The following is a 22,630-nucleotide window of genomic DNA, read 5'->3' on the forward strand; positions in this document are numbered from 1 at the left end:
GCGTAAAAATGGACAGTACAAGAGTAGATAGGATACAAAGGTTGGCCTTATCGATCTTTTCCAGGCAAGCTTAGGATTAGGAAAACCAAGAGAAACCGATTATATAATATAATAATAGTAGCAAAAATAAATATTTACAAAGGTGGGTAAACGAAAAGTTAAACCGCTGTTACAGTTTACCAATGTCAAATTTTCTGTCAGTTGATTCAAACCGTTGACTTGTTAATGGTGTAATAATTTAAATATATAATGCCAATGTTTTAATCGAAAATGTTAACGATTTTTTTGTGACTTGTGTAATATTTTTGAATAATATTAAGTTTAAATTTTAAAATGGATGACATTGTAAAAGTGGTTGATTTCGAGACTATAGAAGAGGTATTCGTGTTAAGGTGCGTAAAGTAAGATAATATTGTGTTTTGTCTTGTGCGAGGTTTCGGCCGCGGCTAGTTACCAAAGCCACGCCGCCAAGCGATTTAGCGTTCCAGTACGATATCACACAGAAACCGATTAAGCGTATTGGTTAAATATAGCTGCCATACCTCTAACAGCAGGTAGGCAAAATTATATCCCCCGATTATATCCTCTAGCAAGGGATATAATTAACGTGTCCACCTGCTAAAGCACGGGGACATGGAATACTTATAAGGAGTTAACCCCCGTTTATTATTTCACATATATTATTCGGATTTTATTTCCACTTGTGCGCCAGTTCTCTGAGAGTTGATAAAGCTGTGGGAGACGGTAATTTTGCATGCTTTCCGCGGGGATACAATTGTCTCCTGCCCATGCTAGCCGTGCTGGTAAGCCAGGTATGATATATCCCCTGACAGGGGATATAATTAACGTGTCCACCTGCTAAAGCACGGGAACAGAATAGGAGAAGTTTACCCCCGTTTCTTAATACACACATACATATTACTTGGATATTATTTCCAATTGTGCGCCAGTGCTCTGAGAGTTGATAAAGCTGTGCGAGATGATACATTTTTATCCTTTCCCCGAGGATATACTCGTCGCCTGCCCATGCTAGCCGTGCTGGTGAGCCTGGTATGGTATATCCCCTGAGAGGGGATATAATTAACGTGTGCACCTAATTAAGCAAGGAACATGGAATTGGAAAAGTTTACCCCCGTTTAGTATTACACATATATTATTTGGATATTATTTCCGCCAGTGCTCTGACAGTTGATAAAGCTGTGGGTAAAGATATATTTTTATCTTTTCCTCGGGAAGATAATGTCTTAGTGGTAGGCTAGCCGTGTAGATTAGAAAGTTATAACAACAAACAAAAACACGCGGCGCGGCGCCGCGGCATGGTGTTAGCTACATTACTAGGACAGTATGATTAAACGTCGTTCTATATTTGCGTCCCCGCAAATGTCACATGAACACTAAGCGGTAGTTTAGTCTGTGATTATAACGAAGTCACTAGCACTGACTCGAAACTGTGATAATAAAAATCGTAACGAGGATTTTTAGATACTGTAAAAACTGCTGTCAAAGATATCGATAATACAGTTGAAAGTTTAAAACATATTCTAGGTGGCATACGATTGTGAACTTCATTTTTGTATATCATTAATGTAACGTTAATATTTTACTCAGAGGTAACAATATCATAAGATTTTTTGGTAAAACGGCGATATTTTACATAAAAATATTATATTTTACGTACACGCCTAAACTGAAGATTCAAAACTTAAGCTGTTGGTCCCACCTGACAGTTGATAACGCAATCGATATTATGTAGCTTTTTTACTTTGCTGTATTTAAATATATGTTTCTTATAAAATCTGTGAAACAAGTGCACATTGAAAAAAACTGTAAAAAAATAAAGAACCCATCCCCAAATAATGTTTTGTTTAATGCAAGGAAGAAAAACTAATCAGGCTGGTACTTCTGAACTTATCGAGTTCGAACGTTCGAACGTTAAAACTCTTGCGCTTTATATATAAGTTAAGTTGGTAAACTTATAGATCTTTGAAGATAAAATACAAAAGATCATGAAAAAATTATTATTACAAACTAATAGGAACTAAAATACAAAGATAATTTTGTTCGTAAAGGTTCCAGTATTCATAGAAATTGTAAAAATTCTTATAAATGTTATAACAGAAAGCTTATGAAAAACTGTGTTATGTTATAACTTCGAGAATCGTTGATTGTGATTGTGATGTCTTTGGGATTTGTTTGCACAACTTTTCGGGCTTCACACTGTGTAAATAAAAGTTATGTCATATGTGTACTCGTCAATGGTAGGCTTATGTGTGTTTACGAAATACTAAGACTTATCTATGTGAGATATGGTGTAAGATGAATCAATTTATGAGGTACCTACTTGCGTAAATTTGTACTTATTCACAGCTCAAAATAACATTTACAAAATGGTCTACATTTTGTTAGTTCAAAACAATATACAATTATATGCCTTAGATCGACAATTAGCATTAGATAAATAATAACAATAAATCCTACTATAATATTATAAATGTGAATGTGTGGATGTTTGTTACTCAATTATGCAAAAACGGCTGAACAGATTTGGATGAAATTTGGCATGCATGCAGCCTTTGACATGGAAAATAACATAGGCTACCTTTTATCCCGATTCCTTAAGTAGATCATGAAATTTTTTTTCGAGCTAAGCCGGGGGCAGACAGCTTGGTAATTTGGTATGCATATTACCTATGCTATGGAAAAAAACATGTAGTTTCTATGCCGATCTCTGAAAAAGTTCCCGTGGTAGGATTAAAAATTGTCAACGAGCGAACCAATTCTGAAGTTCACGCAGACGAAGTCGCGGGCAGAAGCTAGTTTATTATAAAAGTAATGACAAACATAGTAAATATTTCTGGGTGGTGACCGAATAAGATGAGAAATAATATCCAAATAATATATGTGTAATACTAAACGGGGGTAAACTTTTCCAATTCCATGTTCCTTGCTTAATTAGGTGCACACGTTAATTATATCCCCTGTCAGGGGATATACCATACCAGGCTCACCAGCACGGCTAGCATGGGCAGGCGACGATTATATCCTCGGGGAAAGGATAAAAATGTATCATCTCGCACAGCTTTATCAACTCTCTCTTTCTTTATGCCTTGTGGTGGTGGGATTGATTTTGGAAATTGTTTGTGTCGATAAAATTTTAATTTTAAAATACTTAAGTATAAGTAACGTAGTAACGTAGTCTAGGTACAGTTTTATTCTTAAATATTATCCTTGTTTTCAGCAAATACCCGAAAACGGACTACACATATTCGCCACTGTCGCGCGACCGAGTGGAGCTGGCTCCCGGACAAGTCGCGGTGCCGAATATGTCGCGACGGTCGCTGTCGCAGTTCCGTATCCAAGGGCCAAATACCGTGGACGAACCGGATATACCTGTCAAATCTGTATGGAAGACCAGCACGTTGCGGAACCGATTTACTGTAAGTGTATCATATATACCTAATGACACATCGCGACAGTAGTTGTCGCAGGTCCATCTTCTAGTTTCGTATACAAGAGCCCAATACCGTAACGAAACCGATCATTTACCTGCCAAATCGGTTTTAAAGACCAGAACGGTGCGGAAGCGATTTAATGAAAATATTTTGAATAAAATTAATTTAAGTTAAACATGCCGCGACAATTGCTGTCGCAGTATATACTAATTCTATATACACGAACACATTACCGAAACAAAACAGATAATATCTCTGCCGAATCTGTATGGAAGACCAGAGTTGTCCGGTAGCGTTTTACTGAAAATATTGCATCTACGTAAGATCTATTGTTAGAAATATTGGGTTAGGCTCACATAAATAAAATACAGTGCACATATTTAAGAGTTATTTATTTACTTTGTACTTCGAGATTTATTTTAGTTACCTACTAGGTAAATATTTTTCATACTAATACTTTACTTCCGCTTTATTTACAGCAGGTACTTATAATTTATCATAGTACCTGCCGACATAATAGGTTTGAATAGTTTTATAAAGTTTAGTTATCATGCCTAACTTTAACCGTTATTATTATTTGGTCACAATGGTGCTTGTAACAGCTTCTAGCAACTAGGTTTTATGTCAATACTCATCTCCAATCTCGTTAGCAACTTGTGGTTTGTAAGAAAGTACGTTGCAATGACTCACAATTAAACTGGTTGTTCGTTTTACTTTCCTTTATAAACAATTACTTCTCATAATTAGGTGTAAGAGTGACCTTTTCAACTTCTACCAACTGATCATTTTTAAGTTTTAACCATGCTTGTTTTCCCACCATCACCGGTTAATTCCCCTTTTTTTCACCACTGACATTGACATTCCTCCTACCAAGACCTACAGTTTTCGTTCAGGAATCGGGAATACTCAACAACTGATGTCGTATCGATATTATTTATTTAATCCTAACTGATTCTTAGTGCTGTTTATTACAATTTGTTTGTTTGGATATTTTATTTATTTATATTTATTTCAAATGTTAGTCCATATTATATTAATATAGTCATAAGTAAAACATGCCGCGACAGTCACCGTCGCAATTCCTTATAAAATGGTTTAACACCGTGAACGATACGAAATTGTTTCAACTATATTTATAATAAAACGTGAGATGTGCCGATCATTTATTGTTATGATAATGATGATTTACAAATAAATATTCAATGGTTTTCAAATTAGTTATAACTACAGTAAAACACAAACCTATAAAACAACAAAAGTCGTTAAGTTTACGACTAGCATTACGAGACATTATTAGGTATGTTCAATGACAGACCTTGAAAAACCAGTAATGGTAATCCGTAACGAATTTTTGCATAATATGTCATACATATCATACATGGTAACTGTATGTAAAAGCGGGTTTTACGTGTGTGGTTCGAGAAGGTTCTTAATGCTTCTCTAAGGACTTAATATACATGTTTGACCTGTCGTAGACGTTATGTCAATACACGGTGCGCGGAAGCGGTGATAGCCTAGTGGGTAGAAGCTCGGCTTCACGTTTGGGGGCCCAGTTCAAATCCCAGCACCCACCTCCAACTTTTCTAAGTTATGTGCGTTTTAAGTAATTAAAATATCACTTGCTACAACGGTGAAGGAAAATATCGTGAGGAAACCTGCATGCCTGAGAGTTCTACATAATTTTTTCAAAGGTCTGTGAAGTCCACCAATGCGCACTGGGCCTAGCGTGGTGGACTAAGGCTTTAACCCCTTCTCATTGTGGGAGGAGACCCGTGCGCTGCAGTGGGCCGATAATGGGTTGATATGATGATAGACGTTATTTCAATAACAAGAGAGTACTTCATTATGTTCACAAAAACTTGTGATGTCCACCTATTCCCCCGAAAAGGAGGCCACAGTGTAACCACAAGCCTATATTGGATAGAAGCAGGCGTTACTTTGCGGAAATCCACAATATATTATGGAAATTAAGCTTAATTTGCTATACTCAGCAAACAGCAACAGAAACACAACAGAACAGTATCATAAAAACTTGACTACATATGACATACAATAATTTGTTATTTTTTTAATTTAGCTATAATTTCCAATGTTACCAAGCTATTCGTCAGGCTCAAGGCTTCATTCATAAGACCCATACAAAATCTGTGTTGCGGTGTTTATGTGGTGCATATGACATACACCCGTAGTGAAGTGATACCTAATAAGACCAATTTGAGAGCCAAGTGCCCCGTGAGTAATTGCTATGAATGACAATTTTAAACATAAAAAGACGTTTTCATGAAAATAATTTCTCCTTATGGCTTCTAAGTACAAAATATATTTTTTTCAACTTTTCTGTAAAGTAATATTATGAAAATTAAGCTTTATTTGCTATACTCCGCAAAAAGCAGGAAAAATCTGTATGTAATTTATAATTTTTTGAATCCCTTCGCTCCGAAACCGGAGCATCTTTAGGAGATGTTGACTTTACAATGAATAATTTTTAAGCATACAGATTCTCCTGCTTTTGGCGGAGTATGGCAAATTGAGCTTTATTTTCATAATATATCATGGGATTTCCGCAAACTAACGCGTGCTTCTATCCAATATGTAATAGTTAGAAATATGTGGTAGAAATAGGTATAGGTAATCAGTTGGTCGAAGTTTAAAGAAAAGAAAAACACTGTTTAGACAATCTTCAAGGTGACAACTAACTGGTTCTAGATAACACACGATACGATGCCGCATAGAACCCGATTAGGGGTAAAGGTTGAATTTAACTGCTTTACCCCTATCAGTCTAGCTGGATGTAGTTTTAAAAAATCAAACACACACACACACCAAAAAATCATCGAGATAAATAGTTAAGACTTCGGATCCATTGGGAAAATAGTTTTCAAGTCATAATACTTAACGACATTTGTCTACAAGCTTGCATTCATTTTCCATCTTAAACTCAGCTAGCTTAATTATTCATGTATATGCTCTTCTTAATAAAATTAATAAGTTTAATTAATGTTTTGTTAATTATTAATATGGTTGAATACAAAATCTCAATTAAAAATAACAACTAAAGCTTAATTTAAATAAAAAATAAAGTGTAAAAAGCACTAGTGCGAAATATCCAACTTTCCGCACGATACACAGCTACAAAATGTGCAACTTTCAGGAAACTGTATTAAAAACTTCTTTTCCAGACGGTAGACAGTTCAGACGACGAGAGTGCGTACACCCGCAACGGCGCCTACTCTAAAGCAGACGAGCGATGGTGGATCACGCAGTTGCTGGCGACCATCGTGACCACCGTTACCACCGCCACCAGCGACGCGTACAGGAAGGTTGTGGGGCCTTCGCACAGATACCCATACACTGACCGGAGACCTGCTCAGAGTATGCTGCTTTCTCCATATTTTTTTGATTTTATAACCGTCGATAAGTGACAGCCCCCTTAAATCTATCCAATCTAACTCTATGCAATATTTAAAAATGTTGAAGTTTACGACACTAGTGATGCAAAATTAAATCAATAATTTCTATATTGTTGGTCAAATTATGGAACTATATTTTCATGAAAAAACCGTAATGGACTGAATTGTCACCGCCGCCGACACTCGTAACAGGATGATTCTTATGACTTTTTACCATTGTATAGTAAACGATAGATTAACTGCAAAATACGCAGCGTGCAATGTTGTGGAAGGAGTTTGCACAAATAAACTGAGCCTGCTTCCGCAGCGTCTTAATAGGACTGCAGCAACCCTGCTTTCTGAGTCCTAGGCCGTGGGTTCGATTCTCACAACTGGAAAATGTTTGTGTGATGAATATGATTGTTTTTCAGTGTATACAGATAAACACCCAGTTTATCTGTATATTATAAGTACTTATGTGTATTATATTCATAAAAATATTTAACAGCTTTCTTTGTACCCATAACACAAGTTACGCTTACTTTGGGGCTAGATGGCGATGTGTGTATTGTCGTAGTACATTTATTTATGTGGGACATGCTCAAACTGGTGCAGGTCTTTTATATAAGCGACTATTGTTAAGTTTTGTTCTAGCAACATTTTTTTTTGGTTTTCAGGCAGCATAGTATCGCGTACAGCGTCATTGGCGGTGGCGCCGTTTTACTGGATCTATACGATTATCAAGACCATAGTGACGACTACAGTGACGACAATAACAGAAACGGTGTGTTAAATGCAATGCTAATCCTATAGAAGTCGAAAAGCCGAGCTTCATCATCGTCCCCCATTATCGTCTCTCAAAGTGTTTAAGCCGTACCACGCTGGCGAAGTGCGGATTGGTAGACTTAACACACCCTTAAGAACATTATGGAGAACTCTCAGGCATGCAGGTTTCCACACGATGTTCTCCTTCACCGCTTAAAGCAAGTGATATTTAAATTGTTTAAATTAAATTTAAAACGCGCGTAACTCCTAAAAGTTATAGGGGCGTGCATGAGATCGATTTCGGTCCTCCGAAAGGGAAGTCGAAGCCAGTAAGCTATCACCGCTATACATAAGCCGGGACGTTACAATAAATATCTTTTAAATTTTTCACGAATATTCCAAAATGCAATTTAGTAAATATATATTAATACTTGAAAGCTATGAGGAAATAAACACTATGTTTTAACATATGTACAGTGTTATATGGACAATGAGGATACAAGCACTGCGTTATGCGTGTGGTAGCAAACAGCCGATATAATGGAATTGTATATTTTATTTTAAAATCAGATAATAAAACTAATCCCAATAGGAAGAAGCGTTTAATTCTCGAATTTAGTTCGTAGTAACATGGGGACACAAAGGATTTGTATAAAAGCGTAATAAACGCGGACAAAAAACGCGGGCAACAGATAGTTAATTATATTAATTGTTAAATTGTGGCGTTCATTGCAATACCCTAAGTCAAGGCTCGTCAACCTAATCGCCGAAGAAGGTACAGAGGTGCGCCGCGAGGCGCTCCTTCTGTACATCAAAAAAAAACAAGAGAAATAATTTTTTGCAAGTATTTGTGCAGCGGTGTCACGGGTTAGCGCACACTTTGAAAAATTCAATTTCAGTCGCCCCCTTGTTGGGATTATTTATTATGGTTATTAAGGATATTTTATTTTTTTGCGCCTAACTGCCTAACCAACAATTACCTATCTACAAGCTAGTTTAGGGCGCGGGCGCCGTGTCAAATTTCCTAACCTGTAAGTGCGTCACTAGCTAAATAAGCGATAATATGTTACCAGGTTGCGTATTATAATTCTAGATATCGCCGAGGGAAGTCAACGAGGCTAAAGCATACGGGGCCCGGTACGTCGAAAAACCCGCCAGCAAAAGACACTGGTGGCCTTGGATACTTCTGCTGCTATTGCCCACGTTCGGATATGGATGTGAGTTTCTGTAGTTCATAATATTTCCTTCTTCATTATCCACAGTCTGTTAACGTCCCACTGCTGGGCTAACAAAGCGGCTCCAATGCGGTTCAGTGGGCTTCCATACATTATACCTGTTTGCGGTTCTGTTCAGTCTTTTTGTCGAACGAACAAAGTTTTTGACATTATTGAAATAGTTGATTGGCAGCGGGTTTGATAGTGTTTTTTTTAGGCAATGACAGCACTGCATAGAGCCAGAGTAAGAGCCAGTGCTCGAGAGTATAGAGTATTATACATACATACATATAAAATATATTTCTAGACACAGAATTAAGAACATACAGAACCCTCATTCTGTGCAGCTTATTATTGTATGTAGTGCATTGTATCCAAAAAAAGTGAAAACGCACCGCGCACATCTCACTTCACCCCGCGGAATGATGCTAGCTCACAAACTGTTTAATGGCAAACGTTTAGATCATTAAAGGTAAATAAGTACTGTCAACCACTAAATGGAATAAGTGACTAACCGCCTGTTCGAGAAACACTACCAAATTTCAGTGATTTTTGATGCTTCAATATTAGTCGTGTTTACGGTTTCTGTACGTTCTTAATTCTGTGTCAATCAGCCAGCCAGTCATGTGACTGCCGCTACTATTTTAGTCGTTTATATGTGCGAACGAGACAGATTGATATAATGACTGAAAGCGATATAACAATGGCTGGCGACGTTAACGTATTACGTACGCGGCAGGCTCGCAGAGTAATAAAAGCTAGAGACATTAAAGATTATCTGCATTCACGAAATCTAAATTAGGTACTTAAAAATATGTTAACATGCAAAGGTGTTACATGAGTTTGTGACGCATGTGTGCGTGCATATGTGTATGAGTGTGCGGACGCTGTGTGTGCGTGTGTGTGTCTAAAATGATATATAAATTCGCTGCGCGCTCGTCTCGATTTCGACTCGCTAAAATCGCCAATGTAATATCACCACTATAAACGGACGAGAGAGATGAAAATGGTGTTACTATTATTATAAATCCCAACGAAGAATAGTTGTTTTTATCCATATATGTAACGTTCTTTTTCTTCTATTGCCTTCTTGGCTGTTAGATGTGCCAAATCAGCGCATTCTACTTTACCAATGTCACGTGTATACCATATAATGTTATCACTAACCCAAATTCCTTTCAGTGCACTACACGTACGAAAACTACGAACATCTAGCTATGCCGAACTTTACCGATTTCTACCTAGATTTGAATGAGTTCTCAGCAAAACTACCGAGCATAACTCTGCCTTCCATACCGAACATTACGCTGCCAAGCCTACCAAGCCTGCCAAGCCTGCCAAGCCTGCCAAGCCTGCCAAGTCTGCCGCCTTTATCTTCACTGAGACCATCTTTGCCGGATATAAATATCACTTTGCCCGACGTCACCGAAACGTTGCCCAGTTTGCCCGAAGTCGCAAAGACTTACAGGGAATACAAAGATGTGGTGCAGAATAGGGTATCAGACGCTTCCGACTTCATAGTGGTAGTTGCCGACAGCTGTTGGGAAGAAATGCGAAGGTTTTGGCGCGGGATCGCTGGATGATTTTTTTTTTGTTTCGTAATTTACGGCAATCACGATAATACAGACTAACTTTATAAATAGTTAAGTAAAACGTGTTTAAGAGTATTTTTTATATACTGTGCCAGGGATGGTGAACTCGTGGAAATAGCGTGAAAAAACAAGAAATATCTTTTAGGGTTAAGAGATATTACCGTTTTTGCAAGATTAAAAATCATTAAAAAATCTTTGCCCACATTGATTTTTCCCTTGTGTTTTTTACTACATTTTATAGGCGTAAATTCTACTTATTGCTAACATATATTGTAAGTAAATAATTACGTAAAAAGTTAACACGTTTGCTAACCCCGAGTTTTTTCACTAAGCAAATTTATAAACTATTTTTTTTAAAGATATGTAACATAATTGTAAACGTGTGCGCCATCCCTGCATAGTGCAGTTATGTACATAACACTATTTAATTCTTATTTGATTTATATCCATACATAAACACTTTATCAATAAATATACTAACTCGTTGTAAATGATATCATAATATAATCGCAGTAAGGGTTATTTTAAAAACGCCTACCATAAAACAGGTGTGTATCACAGTACACTTTTTTAGGTTAACGCATTACAATTATAGACCTTATCGTCGCTTACTATAAATCGGGCTATGTCGAACTTGGTCCACTGTCATAGGAGGCGGCGGCACTAACCATTAGGCTATCACCGCTTAATAGTAATAAAAAATTAGTTTTCATATAGTTTCAGGTAAGTTTTCGATTAACATGCAAAAGAGTCATTCAACTTTGTAAGTAAGGTTGACTACAGGGCATTTATTAACTAAAATCAGTGTAACAATAAGGGCCCTTTCCTTTAATACTGATTTCTACAGACGTGCCCCTCCCGTATCACATCATTTTATATTCCTTCCTGACGCAGCAGGTGAGCGCTCTGATTTTGAGCTGGATTTATAATTTCTGAATATACTATTTCATATTATAGAAATATAATACTATTATCACAAATTTATCATATTTTTAGTTTTTTTATTCCTTCGTAATTAAGCCCTCAAATATGCCTAAAATAGGTTTTTTAGGTGTTCAAACTATGTCAGTATAGTTTGACTACTGACCTCAAAAACAATATTTGTGCATTTGCAACTTTAATAGTGTTTACGTTGTAATTGCCCCATTGGTGCAGCGGTAAGAATGTTCCACTGCCAATCACGAGGTTTTGAATCCTTGGGCCAATGAAAAGTTATTGGGTTGAAGATGATGAAAACATAATACAGTTTACGCCCCACGAGAATATTTTAATGAGTAAAATTAGTTGATCTCAATTCGGCCAGTAGTTCGAAGTATTAATTTGTTTTCAGATTTAAAAAAAGTATAATTTTAAAACAAAATTATTTCTATTAATAAACAAGCTTTAATCTAGTATAAAAGTTAAGCGCGAGTACCTATTTTTTAAACGGGAACTACATATATTTTATTGATTTTCTATTCTTTTAGGCTGTACTTAAATAATGACTTAAAACAGTTTTATCGTAAAATAGAACTTATTTGACATACCTTAAAGTGCTAGGAATAAGGATTATATTTCTAAACAAAGCGTCAAAAATATTCTAAAATTACTGCTTTAAGCAATGGTAGTAAGGCCCATTTACGTACGTACTATGTATTTTATATAATTCTATTCTATAAAGGAGTCTAATGATGTATTGTAGCGTTATGTAAGGCGCAATAAGCTTTTTTTTCTACATTTGTGCGGGGTACAATAAAAGTGTATCTTTTTATTCATTCGTTCGCTCATTTTATAGTACTTTCTTAGATTTATAGACGTTTCTATATTACACACATAGTTAAAATTTCATGTTTTATAATGTTATACACGGTCACATTTTTTTCGACGTACACTGACGGTTAATCTGTCCATACACTGGTAAAAATAAATTAAAAAGTAAAGAAGCATCCTACATCAAGTGTAAGCGGCGCGGTGTGGCGGCGATATCAATTTAATTAATTACGGTGGCTTCATGCAGCATAAAAAATATTCGAATCGGTTCTTAATTTGAGTAGCTGCTTCTAAATTTCTAAATGCAATAATTGATGTTTAAATTTTTTATCTCTAGTGATTGATTGTTGACTGATTATTGATTATCCGGTTCGAGCTAGGACCATATGATCAGAAATCCAGGTTGTAACGAAAAATTTTTATTCAAATTTAATCATAAAAACTCTTCCTAGGAAAAGATTTCCTAGGATTAAATTTAAAGTACTTTGTAGTTCACCACATTGAATACACACAGCAATAACTAGTATAGTAAACTTTAATATTTTAAATATTGCTTAGAGTAACTAGTGGATCGGATAGATTAAAAAGGCTAATGATGTTCGACGATAAAAAAATCACGTAACTTACTATTAATTTTATTTTTATTCTACTGTGTATACATTTTAATAATGTTACAATAACACTTAACTAAACGAATTAATTAACAAATTTATCTATTTATTTGTGATATATTTTCATGTATAACATAAGTTGTATAAACATTTTACAACTCCTCTCCTCTCTCGCACCATAATAATAACAATCTGTTATTGCCTCAAACTAGTGAAACCCAAGAGTACAAAAAAAAATATTTTTCATTATTAATTTATTTACAATTCAATTGTACGTAATGTTGTGCTATTTAATTATTTTATGCTTTATAATAATTTCTTAAAATAGAGATATACATTTTATCTTAATATTTATTTTTTCATAACATTTTATTGTGTAGTTACTTATTTTTTTTTACTGATGTGCTTAATTAAGTATTATACTTGCTGCTTCAAACTTTAAATAAATAAAATTGCGAATTAAACGTGACCCGTTATTGTACCGATTGTTGTTGATAATGTTAAACGATAAACATTGAGTATATGTTTTTTGTTAACTTTTTGGCAAATCTTAAAAAAATATTCCACTTCTTTTTAGAGATATAGGATTATGTTGTATTTCTACCTAAAGCACATATTCTGTTTTGGATGATGAGTGGCGTTGTCACCAGCTAGAAACCAACCTCGGTGGTTTATTAGGAGTTAACAAGGGCCAAGGGTACCGCCAAGCGCTTTAGCGTTCCGGTACGATTTACGGTGTAGAAACTGATTAGGTATATGGGTATAAATAATTCTTTCATACACACCAAAACATAAAACATAATTCATAAACAACTTTAAGACTAAATTCTGGTGTAATGGCGGCCATTGCGATCTCTTCCAGGCAACCATTGGCTATGGGTTTAATATATTCTAAATTCCAAATTTAAAATACAGTTATTTCAAGTAGGCCTACTACATAAGCACTTATGCAACGTCAAGTCACTTTGTTTGTAGTGACTCTACCATCATGTATCTTAGAGAGCAATATCTCTTGTCACCTGATGAGATTGCAGTCAAGGTTTAACTAGAAGTGGAATAATGAATAAAGATCAAACTGTACAGCGTAAAATAAAACGTGTCAGAAAGCTCTCGGCCTTTAGTCGTTTGCAATAAATCTAGCAACTTTTGTTCTACAATATATATTTTTTTTTACTCTCTTGTTTGAGATATATTAAATATTCAATATTTTACATGGATACTCTTGTTATTACTCTGTAATTTAACAACGGCAACAAAGCGCGAACCACGCCTCTATCGTGCGGTCACTGACCCGACTACGCGACTTTTTTGAATCACAAGTTTGGTTTCACAGTGTAATGTCCAGCCATAAAGTTCCCAAAATTTTTAACGTTTTGAATGATACAATTTTGAGACAGCATGTATAAAGTTAGTGTTAAACAAATGATTGTACCTTATTGAAACGATGATGCCATATTATATTGGAGGTTATTTTTATTTTTTTTATTTTGATTGAAATTTTAATCATTTTAGTTATTAATAATTTGTAAGGAAACTAAAACCCTAGTCGTAAAGAAAATCTTTTATGAGAGGCATGCTTTTTATGCTGATTTTTATTTTATTTATTCTATTCATTCATTCTTATTCTATTCATACAAGTTTGGATTTCTATGTTAATTTAATATGATTTTTTTTATTTATGTAACATAAAAATTAAGTCACCACTCACAGTTTCGCCTATGTGTTACAATTTAAGTTAAAATAAAAATAAATGGTTCTTATAATTTATTGATTAACAAGTTGTTTGTTGATTATGCTTATTTTAATTTAATTGATAATATTGAGCTATTTTTAATTGAATACATAATTTTCTTTTGTATAAGCCGCGTGTTTTCCTTACCCCTCTCCTTAATTCTTCCCTGCAGACAAAATTATAACAATCAGGGAAGGATAGAGTCACCTATTGAAAGTGGTCGCAGGGCGCAACACTTTTAGGTGAGTTTAAAAAAAAATGCTATTTTTACGTAAATTTAATTCTCTGTCCTTCCCTGCTTACATATTTCCAAAAAAAAAAAAAAAAAGTACATTCCAAATTCTATTATACTACGTGGGAAGGACAGGGAACTTCTTCACTGGACTAAAAGTATTGTTTCTTCCAACAGGTTACATGTACAAAGACGAAATTATGCCGCAACAAGAAATATTAGTCGACACATACAAACCTCCAACCATTGTGCAAGATGTAGATTTAACGAAACGCGTAGCTGCCTTAGAAAATTGGGCGTTAAACGTCGATACGAGAATCAAATTCTTCGATCAGAAACTCTCGAAATTAGACAACATAGCGACCCAAATAGAGGAATATTCCTTCCACAACTTACAACAGAACCTAATCCGAATCCTGAACGACGATAAAAACAGTGAAGCTGTAGCGGCGAAACTCAAATATCACTTCGACAAAAGTTACGTTTCCAACGAGCGAATGGAAATACTCAGCCGCGAAATACACGAGAAGTTAATTAATTCGTGGAAACCTGGTATAGATGAGGATGGAATGAGGAAAATCGTCCAGGAATATTTGCTGACAATCGAAAAGCGTCAGATGGAGTTGATCGTGCAGAAGGTGAAAGAGTATGTGAGAGAAATCGAGACACGGCCTGTTGAAATGAGATCGGAGGTTGACTACGATGTTGTTAAGAAGATGGTTGCCGGCATGCTCGAGGTTTACGATGCAGATAAGACTGGACTAGTGGATTATGCTTTGGAATCTGCTGGTAAGTTTTTTTTTTATTACACTTAAACAAAAGTTTAAAGGTTATTTGAGTTTGTAGGTCGCCCAGGTTAAGTTCTCCGCACTGCAACTAAACTGATCGTAAAGGTGCCTTCTCATAATTCTTCTTTCTTCCACAAGTCCTTTATTCAGGCTGTTAAAGCTTTGGAATGCCTTGCCTTTTGCTATAAAAGAGGCAAAATCAATCCAAATCTTTAAAAAACTTGACCTGTGATAGTTCACTGCTCCCTTCGTTTAAAGCTAATTATTTATTTTGTTTCATATTTAATTTATTATATTATTTGTAAGTAATATAATTTTTATATATTATATTTAATTCAAATACTACTTATTTATTGTAGTGTGTATGTAGTTACTTATTTATTTTTTTGTCTTCAGTTACAAATATTGTTTTATATATATTATATATACAGTCAAACCTGGGTAAGTGAGAACTGGATAAGTGAGAGTAATAGCCAGGACCCGTCATTTTAAGCTCCTAAAATCTCTATTAGCGAGAAACAGAAACCTTTGTAAGAGAGAGTTTGTTTTAAAATATCACAAAAAAAAATTCTACATAATAAAAGAAATCGACATAATTCAATGTGGAATACTAATAGACTCATTATAGGAAAAACTAGTTTCACTCCACATTATTTGAGATTTTTGTACAATTGAATCACAAAAATTGAAAGTGTACACTGTCAAACCTTATAGCTAACTTCAGGGTGTCGGTTTTTGTGACAGTGTGCGCGCGCATCAAAAAAAAATTACTCTCATAATTTTTCCCCAACGCGCCAAAAGAAGTATAACTTCAAAAATATCATCAAATCTTTTTTGCCGCCATAGTATCTAGCACTCTCGAATAAACATTGAAATTTTCTGTTAAGAATCCAGAATAACACGATGTTATACGTTAAAGATGTATATTTTTTTTTTGTGTTCTATTCCAGGCGGGCAAGTTATATCGACGAAATGCACGGAGCTGTACCAAATCAAGACGAAACAGTACTCGATACTGGGTCTTCCCGTATGGTGGGTGTACACGTCGCCTCGTTACGCGCTCACCCCGGGCGCCATGCCCGCAGAATGCTGGGCTTTCCAGGGCTTCCCGGGCTACCTCGGTATGTATATCATCATAACAATAACCATTTAAAAAATTCACATTAAAAGATACACAAATTAAATTAAACACAGGAAATAACTAATAAATAAATATAAAATAATGTTAGTAACAAAAACCTCTATCCTATGTTAGTCAGACTTATAAGAACCTAAAATTTACCGGCCCAATAAACCAGGCCCTGTGGCCCTCCTATAGCCCGTGTGTGCCTATAACAGTTGCCGGCATAGGTCTCTACCAACCAGAGACCCCAAAGGTCTCTTCTAATCACCAATCTGGGCAGACGGATCGGTGATCGCAGTGGATGGTAATAGTACAGGTTGCTGCTCGTTTTCCGTTGTTTCCTTAGTCGCCTCGTACGACACCCGCGGAAAGAGGACTGGTGACAACTATATTCTATTTCATTTTGGTATTTACGTATATCTATCAACACTCTTGGCACTATCCCGTTCTCTTGCTGTACGTCCTATCTAGAAAGGTTGCCTGTAAGAGATTGCTTGCAGCAATAAGGCCGCCTTTGCATTTCTACATTGTGTACTGTATACTCCTTACCGTTTCTTTTCCTGTATGTTATACGTGCAATAAAGTGTTTCTTCTTCTTTTTCTTCTTCTTCTTCTTCTTCTATTCTGGTCAGATATATATACGCCCCAAATGTATATTACATAACTACGTAACTACACCAACAAACTAGAGCTATGCTAGGAGTGTCTCTACGTGATCAAATCAGAAATGAGGAGATCCGTAGAAGAACAAGAGTTACAGACATAGCTCAGCGAGTCGCGAAGCTAAAGTGGCAATGCGTAGGGCATATAGCTCGAAGAACCGATGGACGTTTGGGTCTTAAGGTGCTGGAATGGCGACCCCGCACCGGTAAACGCAGCGTAGGTCGGCCCCCAATGAGGTGGACAGATGACATCAGGCGAGTCGCTGGGAGCCGCTGGAGGCAAGCGGCCCAGGACCGTGGATTGTGGAACTCCCTACAAAAGACCTTTGTCCAGCAGTGGACCTCAATTGGTTGAAACGATGATGATGATGACACCAAACGCTGACCGAATGCAGATTGGTAGACTTCCCACGCCTCCCTGGCGGTGGGGTTTTAAGTGAAAGGTGAAAGGTTCCTCCTGGGTTCTATCCCGGTAGGAGAAATTTGGGATTTATAATTTCTAAATTTTCTTCTCTCTGGTCTTGTACTTCATTAGTAAAAACGGGTATTACAACCGTTATACCTAAGTTAAGTTATGATCATTCGAAAAGTGTTTATACTCTGTGATATATTTTCAGTCATACGCACGTACGCGATCATCGAGGTGACTGGCTTCTCGCTGGAGCACATGTCGCGACTTCTAGCAGCGGAGGGCAAGATCGAGTCAGCGCCCAAGAACTTCTCTGTTTACGTAAGTTTTTTAGTCACAAGTATATATTACTATCGTGAATTTCATAGTGTGACAAAGAACAACCGCAGCTTTCTACAGAGAGGTGGTCCCGATAAAAATGACAGCGTTGACAGTTTTGGCCTATTAAAACCAAAATTTTGATGTTAAATACGAAAATCAAGAAATTGTGACATTTTAAATCCATATATGTTCTGTGTTACTTGAACTGTCGCTGTTTGCCGTTATTGTCGAACTGTCACTTTTTATCAATCGGTCTCTCAATTGGAATTATTTTCGTAGACTTTGTAAATGTAACCAAACAGAATATAAACACTATATGCGTACCACTGCCTATATACTTTTTCTATCGGAACACTTAGACAATAGAGCGCCGTAGTCGTTTTTAGTCGATCTTTAACTACACTGAGTGCTTATTTCACACATCGTGCACATCTGTAGGGTTACAGACTGTATGTTCTGTTATACGCTTTCATCAGCCAATGAATTTTCAGAAATTAAAACAGTTTTCCCATATATTCAAATAGCGTTTTAAGTCATACAGTGGCCAACCCTGGTCCTAGTCATAATAAGTTGATCTAGTAATTAGAATTCAATTCAATTCAATTATTTTATTTGCACTAGACATTGTAGGTATACCAGTTCATTCAAAATCTATGACATGGTAATCTTAATTTACACAAATGAATTATATAGCTAAAAAATCATCAAACTATGTCGACTGAATACTATAAAAATGTCATTAGTAATCATGGAAAGTCAATTGAAAATAAAATATAAATTAAGTTAGTACCTAAATAAATTATATTTTGTCATCCAAAAACTCTCTTACCGAGTAAAAGCATTTATCAACCAACCAGTCACGTAATTTAGCCTTTAATATTAAAAATGGTAAATCTTTAATAGCTGTAGGAAATTTATGGTAAATCAAAATCCTACTATGATAACAACTTTTAGAACTAAATAAATAAATATACTACGAGAATACACATCGCCATCTAGCCCCAAAGTATGCGTAGCTTGTGTTATGGGTACTAAGATAGCTGATAAATATTTTTTTAAGAATATAATACACATAAATACTTATAATATACAGTTAAACACCCAGACACTGAAAAACATTCATGTTCATCACACAAACATTTTCCAGTTGTGGGAATCGAACCCACGAGCTTAGACTCAGAAAGCAGGGTCGCTGCCCACTACGCCACTCGGCCGTCAACTGAGCGCTTTTAGAAGTTGTCTAGCTTAATATTGCACCGTTGCATGTAAACGTTTCCACTTAAGCATACATATTCCTTAACTGGTATTTATGTGAATAACTAATGCATTATCATATCTAACGAAAAATTTAACTGAATACTCTGCCTAACAATTTTGTCTCAACTCGCATCAAACCCAGTAGTAGGACCTAGTCGTTAAAATTTCGTTGCGTTCTTACAGGAAGGCTCGTTACATTACGTGTTCCTTGCATGCCCTGCGAAATTACTCTGCTTATAGACGTTTTGCACCATCAGGTGCTTGGACCATACATTTTACTATAAACAAAACATACGCTCAATTAATATACCATTGCATGTACGCTCGATTTGACTTAAGCTTGCAATAACTAAAGAATTATTATATCTTCAGAAAAATGAAATAAAATCCTATAATACGACTATCCTATATATTGACGGTCGATTGGCGCAGTTTGCAGCCACCCTGCTTTCTAAGCCCAAGGCCGTGGGTTCGATTCCCACAACTGGAAAATGTTTGTGTGATGAGTATGAATGTTTTTCAGCGTCTGGGTGGTTATATGTATACTCTAAGTATTTATGTTATTCATAAAAATATTCAACAGTCCTCTTAGTACCCATAACACAAGCTACGCTTACTTTGGAGCTAGATGACGATATGTGTATTGTCGTAGTATATATATTTATTTATTTTATGTAGTGTGATCAAACATACAAACGACGCAGTTGATCTAGTTTTTAAAAGTTGTTTATCAAATGCCTAATATTGCAAGTAACCTCGTTTTCACTTAAGCTCGCTTTTTCCTTAACTGGCGTTCAGGAAAATAACTAATGCTAGGTTTAAAGACATTAATTCTCAAAAGAAACAGTTTCACTTAATAAGAAATTAAAATTAACATAAAGAAGTGGTCATATATTATCTAGTTAGTGTGATACAAAACAAAACAAACACATAAATACAAAAGATGGCGCGCTTATAAAAAATTTAAACAATTCTTTTTTAGCTTAAATGATTTAAAAGATTTCTCGCAAAAAATCTCTTTGGGTAGACTATTGTATAGTAGTGCTCCCTAAACCTGTATAGTTTAACTGCCATACTTATTTTATAAATAAAAAACCCATAAATTTTCCTTCCAGGGTCTACACGAAGAACTAGATAGCGAGCCACATCTCTTCGGCGAATACATGTATGACGCCAACAACACATCCATACAGCACTTCCCAGTTAAATACCCTAAAACCACGAACATTGGTGGGGTTGAGTATCCGGTAGCTTACGACATCATAGAACTTCGAGTGGAGAGCAACCATGGCAACCCTACGTACACATGCGTCTATAGATTCCGGGTTCACGGAAACCCACTGACAGACATACGGAGTGCAACTGAAGACAGCATAAGAGACAGTGAAACATAGCAGGAATTTCTAGAAAAGTAATATAACTGACATTAAGCTATGTATCTGTAAAAGTGACAACAGAAATTTCTAAAAAAAAGTGACATTAAACTCTATGTGTTAAAGTGACCAGTGAATTGACTTATAAACGTCCGGCTGCAGTGCAAAATTGTGTTTAATATTTGGAACAATACAACATTCCTAGGATATATTGATGTGGACTTAAAACTGCAAGCTATGTTACATTAATGGTCTAAAGTACAAAATCTGAGTGTTGACTTAAATGTAGTATTTATGTACAAACCTAGATGCGTTTTGTGTGCAGGCATATTTTCCTATAAAATTGAACAAATACATAATTACCGTACCTAAATACAACGTTCTGATTGAGCGTTAATTGTAACGTTTGTTGAAATTAACTGACGAAAATTTAGGTTTAGTTATAGTTTTATGAATAGTCCCGAATTTATGAAGTACAATATTAAATGTTCAAAACCCAAATAAAATCTAAAACAAGATAATCTTTTAAGCAGTACAAATTTGGATTAGATACTCTATCTAATGTGTATGTTTAAGGAAAATGATATGTATCACCTATAAATATTTTGGACTCATTTAAAATTGCAATTTTCATTTATAGAGTGCATAAATAACTTAAATATTTTTCAGTAGTTAAATAATAACTTTACAAGACGCTGTTAGAACGTTTGATAGAAATGTTAAGTTTCTCTATTTTGGCTATTTCTAAATATTTTACCAAACTTGATTGTTGTATATTGAGTATTTTGTTTAAACTATGTCCAGCTATAGATACCGCACAAAACCTGTTATACGCTTAGTTATTCTGAGTACTTTTTATAATTGTATGTAGATTTTAATGATTTTAACTGTATAATTAAGTTTTTAATTCTAATATTTTAGCGTTTTAAAATACGTGAGACAATGACCATTAAGCCTTTAAAATTGTGCCCAATTTATTTATTACTTCACCATTAAAAATATATCATCACCCCACTTTCATACTTACAACATGGAAAAAATAAATTGAGTGTGCTGATAACCGAATTCCGCACGAAAAATATTTTGTGACGTTAATTTTGACAACTCTTACAAGAGAATTTTTGCTCACCATAAATTGAGTGAAGATCGGAATTTAATAAAGTGTCAGGGTTCCTGCCGAAATAATTTTTAGAATGAATTCTATTTCTCAAGTAAGTAATAAAACTAGTAAACATGTTTTAAGCTAAATTTGGTTTGATTTTCTAGATAGCGCGACAACCAGGCAAATATTTGTGGTATATTTTAATTATTCGAAGGTTCCAATTATTTAATATTCAGAGCATATTTTGGAGCATCTGGTGGTACATGTAAAAAAATATTTGATTATTATAGAAAACATCACAAATCAGCAAATCGGGGTAGTGAACAACATGCATCCAGTCTACTATATAAATTCAAAATTTATTTATGTAGGCCTTTCACAGGCACTATGTTTACATAATTGTAAGGGGATGGTGATAATTTCGTTCGCCAACTTAAACCTAAAGCTACGAGGGTTCCAAAGGCGCCCTGGTCTAAGAAGAGCCCACAACAAACTTAGCCGGGTAGTTTTTTTTTTTTTTGTTATCACCATCTCACTGTAAATTCATACTAAGCTATGATGTTAGAGCACATATATTTCTGTCTGTCATCCATTATATATTTATTCCGGGCTATTTGGTCTTTGTCATTTATATTTGAAATTAGGTTTAATGAAGGAGCTAGTCCAGTTTAGAAGTTAGTAAGTTTTATGCCAACCTACATAAGTGATTTGTCTCAAACTAATATAGTTTTAATGGGAGCCCATCGTCTGTGCTAACTTGAATCTTAAATATTTAGGTTATTTTTTATAGGGTTTAGTTTAAGCTTCGATCAATAATGAATTAGAAGGGGAAATCCCATACCTACGTTCTACTTATGTG

At 35.3% G+C, this 22,630-nt stretch overlaps 1 protein-coding gene across 1 annotated transcript; it reads left to right on the forward strand.

Moving 5' to 3' along the window:
- Positions 1–224: 224 nt before the first annotated feature.
- On the forward strand, positions 225–22,180 carry LOC120629650 (SUN domain-containing protein 1-like). The gene is made up of 9 exons (XM_039898645.1): positions 225–392; positions 3,239–3,437; positions 6,632–6,824; positions 7,519–7,625; positions 8,700–8,823; positions 14,914–15,525; positions 16,475–16,645; positions 17,927–18,039; positions 20,412–22,180. Exons 1-9 carry the CDS (start codon positions 334–336, stop codon positions 20,688–20,690), a joined length of 1,857 nt encoding a protein of 618 aa, XP_039754579.1. The 5' UTR covers positions 225–333; the 3' UTR covers positions 20,691–22,180.
- The last annotated feature ends 450 nt before the right edge of the window (positions 22,181–22,630 follow it).

The sequence above is a fragment of the Pararge aegeria genome, chromosome 14 (genome assembly GCF_905163445.1).
Source record: "Pararge aegeria chromosome 14, ilParAegt1.1, whole genome shotgun sequence".
Lineage (NCBI taxonomy): Eukaryota > Metazoa > Arthropoda > Insecta > Lepidoptera > Nymphalidae > Pararge > Pararge aegeria.

Excerpts from the sequence above, each read along its gene's own strand:
- LOC120629650 (XM_039898645.1), top strand. The coding sequence starts at position 334 with ATGGATGACATTGTAAAAGTGGTTGATTTCGAGACTATAGAAGAGGTA. Across the intron at positions 393-3,238 it reads GAAGAGGTATTCGTGTTAAG|CAAATACCCGAAAACGGACT; the intron begins GTGCGTAAAGTA and ends CCTTGTTTTCAG. Across the intron at positions 8,824-14,913 it reads GCCCACGTTCGGATATGGAT|GTTACATGTACAAAGACGAA; the intron begins GTGAGTTTCTGT and ends TTCTTCCAACAG.